The 6,270-nt window shown below is 40.3% G+C and overlaps 1 protein-coding gene across 1 annotated transcript; it reads right to left on the bottom strand.

The window, feature by feature from the left end:
- Positions 1-919: 919 nt before the first annotated feature.
- On the bottom strand, positions 920-4,380 carry LOC139030676 (basic proline-rich protein-like). Its single transcript, XM_070454176.1, has 4 exons — positions 4,296-4,380; positions 3,376-3,411; positions 2,118-2,440; positions 920-1,012 (listed from the first exon to the last, which is right to left on the bottom strand). The coding sequence occupies exons 1-3, from the start codon at positions 4,357-4,359 to the stop codon at positions 2,136-2,138; spliced, it is 405 nt and encodes a 134-aa protein (XP_070310277.1). The 5' UTR covers positions 4,360-4,380; the 3' UTR covers positions 920-1,012; positions 2,118-2,135.
- Between the last annotated feature and the right edge of the window lie 1,890 nt (positions 4,381-6,270).

Below are 6,270 nucleotides of genomic sequence, written 5' to 3'. Positions count from 1 at the left end.
GGAAGTGGTGAAGGCAATCTTTGCCAGTGTTTAGAAGGAATATTTATTTTTATTTGTTTGTGCTATGTCTTAGTTGCAATATGGAGATCTATAGTTGCTGCATGTGGGATCTAGTTTTCTGACCACAGATCGAACCAGGTCCCCTGCATTCAGAGATTAAAGTTTTAGCCACTGGACAACCAGGAAAGTTCCTCTGCTAGGGTTTATGTATGGTATTTGCTATTCTTTGTGCCCTAGGACAGGTATTAATATGATCCTCACTATATGGATACGGAAACTAAGACTCTGTGAATTGAAGTAGCTTTCTAAAAGTCCAGAGCTAATAAAAGCAGATAAGATAAACTCATGTCTGACGAACCCCACATTTTCCCTATTTTTTTGAAACAACATGTATCTCCTTTATGAAACTGACTCACATTTTGTTATAGAAAGATGGGGGATCTAGAAAGAAAACAGAAATAATTTAAAAGAGGGGGATGTGGTAATGGGCTTGAGGAAATAGGGACCTAGAATCACATTTATTTTTCTAGGAACCAGGATCAATTCTTTTGGAAATTTTCAGGATTCCCTCAGCTCTTGCCACTTCTTCACATTTGCAATATTTTCTCTATTTCCCTAAAATTGTTAGAAAGGTGTGAAAATAATAAAAACATTGCATTACTGCTTATAGAAATGAGGGAAGGACAGGAGAGACACCTGGCTTCTGAATAAAGGTGTCAGGTGGAAGGGGAAGGCAACAGGAGGTAGAAAGGAGATACACATTCTGGTCCCCAAGCAAAGAACAAAGAGACCATGTCTTCTAAGAAGACAATCCAGGAGGAAGGCTGCTGGAAGCATCAGTGAGAACTGATCTTGGATGTTAATGGCCCTCTTATTTCAGGCTCAGAAACACCCAGAATGAGACGTGACACTTAGAAACTGGATGCTGATTATTTTATTGGTAAACTGAAGACAGACTGCCTTCCTCCAATCTCATGGCCTTCTGAAGGACTGGTATCTTCATAGTCATGCTCTGAAAAGCAAAAGAGATGGTTCTTATTAGGTGGGCAGGTGGTTTCCAATCCTTGCAGATAATAGTGAAAGGAGGTAGCTAAGAGCCCGCATTCCCCTTCTCTTCTTCTTCCCTCTCCTGTTTCCTTCCAAATTTCTTTTGATCTGTCATTTTTATGCACCTAATAGAGAATGTGCTCTAAATTGTTGCTTGCAATATAAAAGGTTGTTCTTAAGTTGTTTATCTCTTGGTTGCTATTTAAAGTCTTCAAATATATATTTACAAAGATGGTTACTGCTACCCATTTTTAACTAGTGAAAAACTGAAACTGGCCTAAATGTCCATTGATACAGGGTTGGTTAAAGAAATTATGGCACAGCCAAACAATGGAATAGCAGAACTTAAAAAGCAAACAAATGAGGATTAAACAGACCCATAGAACTCTATGAACTGCTACAGATATTTTTAAAAACTATGTTATTGGAAATAGTCAACCTATAAATCCACAAAAATATGACATCATTTGTGGATAAAAAAATACAATTATGTTTAAGGGTGTAAGTGTTTCCAAGAGGATGTTCAAGAGTTAACTGTGGTGACCTTTGGGAAAGGAAGTGGGAAGGTAGGATGTGGATGCCTTTAAGAGTTAGCCTCATACCTTTCTGTTCAGTTATTTTTTTACCTTGACCATATACTAATTGAAAAGGAAATATTTTAGCTAGATAAATTTAGCAAACTAAACTTAAAGTATCATTTGGTAAGGACTGTGGACCTGAGAGGCCTGGTCGGGTTCTAACTGAGAAGAGAGGTCACTGAGCTGGAGGAGGAGGAGAGAAAAGGACAAGGGAGAGCATGGTGCCCTGCCTCATCACCAACCCACCTTAGGACAGGTGGTCATCGGGGATAAAGTGATGTATGATCCTTGATTCTCAAAAGGAATAATCTTATATAGCTCGTAATAATTATAAGGTTTTGCTACCTTATTTCAGACTATCTGAATAGACACCTTTCGAACTTGGGTTCAGAACTATGCAATTTTCACATATTTTCTGTTGATTCAGTGACTCACTAAAGTGTGAGACCTGTAGGGTTAGGGCCCTTGATGGAGAGGGAGCTGGAGTCATACCTGTCAATGACTCTCAGATTACTCGGATGGTGATTCTTCATCTGGACTCTCCTCAGGTTTCTCCTCTGGTGGGGGTGGCCCTGGTGGAGGTGGTGCTGATGCAGGTGGTCCTGGTGGAGGTGGTACTGGTGGAGGTGGTCCTGGTGGAGGTGGTCTTGGTGGAGGTGGTCCTGATGCAGGTGGCTCTGGTGGAGGTGGTTCTGATGGAGGTGGTCCTGGTGGAGGTGTCCCTGGTGGAGGTTCCTCACCTTCGGCTTCATCATTAGGAGGGGGTCCAGGTGGTGGCCCTCCAGGTCCTCCATGATGTGGTTTGGGGAAGTTGTCTGAATTTGAATTTGAGTTTGTTTAAAGAGAGAGGAAGTAGGTAATAGAAGGCTCCCCTCTCATTTTGATCTCTGATAAACTTTTTGGACAGTTTCTTCCTCCAGAACCGACTTTCAAGTACTAGCTTCCTTCCTAAACACTTCATCTTTTTGCAGTACCCACATACTAGTGAAACTGAGTCTTAGTTCTTTGCTCTTGAGTAAAAGAGTGACTTCAATTTGGTAAAAGAAGGTGCTGGATAGCTTAGACTCACCAGAGGATGTCTCCAAGGATAGAAGTAAAGCAAAGCGATTAATCAGGTTAGTTATGCTTGTCAGTTATATTTTCGGTCATTGACATAACCTGCCCACTATGACTCCATATATGACCTGTTGAGAGTATATGTGGAACCCTCTGGGTCTAAAACTGTGTGGAGCAGTAGTGAGACAGAGAGAGAGAGGGAGTGGGAGAGAGAGACAACATGATGGCCCAGCAGGAGTCACTAAATAAGTTGCAAATTTTAATTAGGTACTGTGACATATCTGAGCAGAAAACCAGAGCACAAATGAACCAGACCTAGCTTCTTTGCAGGTTTTCTGAATGACATATTGAAAGAGAATACTGAGGAAGAAGGCAATAGTTGAGTGATTGGCTCTCAGTAGGCTGCAGGAGTCAGAAATGTGACTCCTTCCATTTGTTGTCATCTCTCAACCATCATTTCCGGCCTGAGGGAACAGGCAGCATATCCAGTGTCATCCAGGCTAGACATCATGTTATTCATGTTATGGCCTTGCTCGTGGTCCCTAAGACCAATGTTAGAAAGGATGGCCTTTATCTTTAGTGTTTCTAGCACTGATTATACCTATTCAAAAGATAATGATGATAACAGGACACCAGAGAACTGAAAATTGTTAATGAAAAAAATAAAGATGATGGAGTATTAATTGCAACTTACCTAATACAGTTCTCAGCAACTCTTCACTGCTGCTTTCTAGGAAAAGAAGCAGAAGATGAGCCTGTATCCTTCAGGGCTCACAATGTTCTACAGGAAAAGGGACACACTCTGTGTATACTCTAAGATATTATAACTTTTTGACTGCCATCTTGATGCTGTTGCAAAAGGAGGAAGACATGAAAGTATGGCAGGCCTGTTTCTGTGTTGAGAATCAACCAGAAACTCAAAAGAGGAGAGACCTTATCCTTCCTCGATCCCTCAACTCTCATATTAATTTAAGTTAAATGCTGGAATATTTCAGTGTGATGTTTTAGTGTCCTTTTGCCCTCTTAATTTATGAAATACTTTACTTATATTAACATGGTTTCACAGGGTAAAAGGACCAGGAGTAAAGACGTGGATATAATCCTGCTGATATTGGGCAAAACATTCTGAAATATTAACCGTAATATTGGGAGTAAAATGAGACCACTGTGCCCTGGAATCTCCATATCTCTAGGTTGACACAGAGAGATTTATTATGCTAGTCTCTGTCTCTGAAATACCTCTGAATGGGCTTCACCTCCTCCATCCATCTGGCACCCCCTAGGAAGGCCACCTTCATCCACTGCCTCCTTTAATTATCATAGCATCTTCATGAGGGAACTTGTCTGTTCCAGTCTTGCCTTTTTGCAGTGCATCTTTCATAGCACAGAGATAAGTCTTAATTTGTCATTCCTCTGCTTAAAAATTCTGTGCTGTTTTTCAGCTGTGCTAAATTTGAGGCCTTCACATCATAGAGGAGGTGAAGGACCTTCCTCTTGTCTTAAGCAGTCTGCAGCCACATCTCTCACTTATGTCTCCTCTTTACAAGCTTCCTCACTTCAGTATGATCCTCCAAGCCCCAAGCAGAGTCTCAGTACCCTCCACCTTATTCTTACCAGAAACCGGGTCTTGAGCTGAGCTCAGGGCCAGCAAGGCCACTGAGAGCAGGATCAGCTGCATCTTGGAAGAAGCTCTCGATTTGCTCTCAGCTCTGTCCTGGGAGGAACCGGGCAGCTTCCTTTATGAAGGGGTTCAGAACAATGGTGTCTTTGAGTTCTATACTGGGCAGATCTTGTCACCAGAGAGACACAGTTATAGTTGGGACTTATCCCAGCCGGATGGAGCAGGTACAACGTTACGAGTGTGTCATTTGTAAAAGGTACAACGTGTGACGTGGGCAAAGCTTCTGAGGGAGAATGTCCAAGCAGTCAGCACAGATATTAGAACTGCTCTGTCGTCATTTGATTTTCAGTTTTTTGGTGAATTCCTTTCTTTGTCCTTCCACTTGTCATTTGTGTGTGTTTTGGCTGTGATCTCTGACCTTTATATGGCCCAAACTCCATCATTCATGATATTCATTTATCTATGTATATGATGCATTGAAAATCATTTTGATAATAGGGATCATTTCAGTTTATTTATGAAATATATGTGGATAACATCCCTGGGCACACATGGATGGCAGTATGCTGACCCTCAGCCTTTTCAGGTTACCAGATATCATCCAGGTCTATCTGTTCTCTAATAGGAAAGTATTGGATTTGCCCAACAAGGTAACCTGACTTTCTATTCTTCTCAATAACTTAGGATTTACAATATTTAATCAGAGCAAAGGTAGACACAGAATCTACAACAAGACTTGTAGGACTGAGGAAAATGAATACACCACTGCTTGAATGGACCATGTTATTCTATGTCTTTGAGATTTCTTCTTTTATTTTCTAGAATCACTGTGAGATAATATTTGGTTTATTTCTGCTAGGAAAGAATTTTAACCTCCCTGTCTTCCACTGATAATTTCATAGCCACACTTATGAGCTCCCAAAGGACAGTATTATATTCCTGTCAAATATGCAATTTTGTTGCCTTGATCTTACACTTTTCTGTGAGTTTTCATGTTAGAAAATGTTTTCTCAGATTATTCTTAAACACTGGGAATTTTGTCTAGAATATTCTGACACTCATTCTCCCCACCGTCTACATGAAACTTACTTGTTGATATTTTCTCTCCTCAATCCACTGCTGTATTTATTTATTAGTAGCTTATTTTTTGTTGTGCATTTTGCAGGATATTTGTTGTTGCTGTTTAATTAAGGTTTATTCTTCACTAGGGGCTACCCTGGTGGCTCAGAGGTTGAAGTGTCTGCCTTTGTTGACTTTTATTTATAAATTTCATAATGAGATATTGTGTTTCCAAACCTTTTTTTTGGTTACCTGCATTCCTCTTTACACTTGCTGAGGTTTTCTTCTGATCTTAACAGGTCAGTTGAAAAAAAATTCTTTCCCCCATGTACATAAGTTTGCTTTAAAAACAGCAATACATTCACACAGGTTTCTAGTATCTTATTCTTCTGGCTTCATAAAAGTTGCCTTTTTTTTTTTTTGGTTGCCATTACAAACAGTACAACAATGAAGATCATGTGTTTGCTACTTTGAACACAGTGATACAAATATGTCTGGGAAGGCATAGTGTTGGTTAAAATTGTGGATGCCTCTTTTAGCTGGGCAAAACGTTGGTTCTTTAATCACAATAACTCTAAACTTTGGAAAGTTTAAAGAGAAAGAGTGGTCAAAGTGTTGTCTATCAGAGTGTGTATTGGTAAACCCCCTGCACTGCTTTCAGTGTTTTGCCTGGCAGTGTCTCCCAGGTTCTGGGCTCCATTGATGAGAGCCACAGAAGGCATTTCTTGCCATCTCTGTGTCCAAGTGTCTGTAGATTCTGCTCACCACTTTGTCATCAACATAAGGGGGTCTGAGACTTTCAATGTCTCTTCCTCTGAATTCAAAGAGAATTACAACCATAACTTCTTCTATATGGAATCTAAAGCAACACTTATCTCCCTCCTATTTGTATTAAGACATTTAAGAAGG

This window comes from Odocoileus virginianus, chromosome 23, assembly GCF_023699985.2.
Source record: "Odocoileus virginianus isolate 20LAN1187 ecotype Illinois chromosome 23, Ovbor_1.2, whole genome shotgun sequence".
Taxonomy (NCBI): Eukaryota; Metazoa; Chordata; class Mammalia; order Artiodactyla; family Cervidae; genus Odocoileus; species Odocoileus virginianus.
The sequence above is the reverse complement of the archived record's forward strand: the minus strand, read 5'-3'. Positions and strand labels throughout refer to the sequence as shown.

Bases quoted from the DNA above. Each gene is read 5' to 3' on its own strand.
- LOC139030676 (XM_070454176.1), bottom strand. From the start codon at position 4,359: ATGCAGCTGATCCTGCTCTCAGTGGCCTTGCTGGCCCTGAGCTCAGCT. The intron at 3,412-4,295 runs GTAAGAATAAGG...TTCTTTTCCTAG, and splicing joins AGCTCAAGACCCGGTTTCTG to AAAGCAGCAGTGAAGAGTTG. The intron at 2,441-3,375 runs GTAAGTTGCAAT...ATTCAAATTCAG, and splicing joins GTTGCTGAGAACTGTATTAG to ACAACTTCCCCAAACCACAT.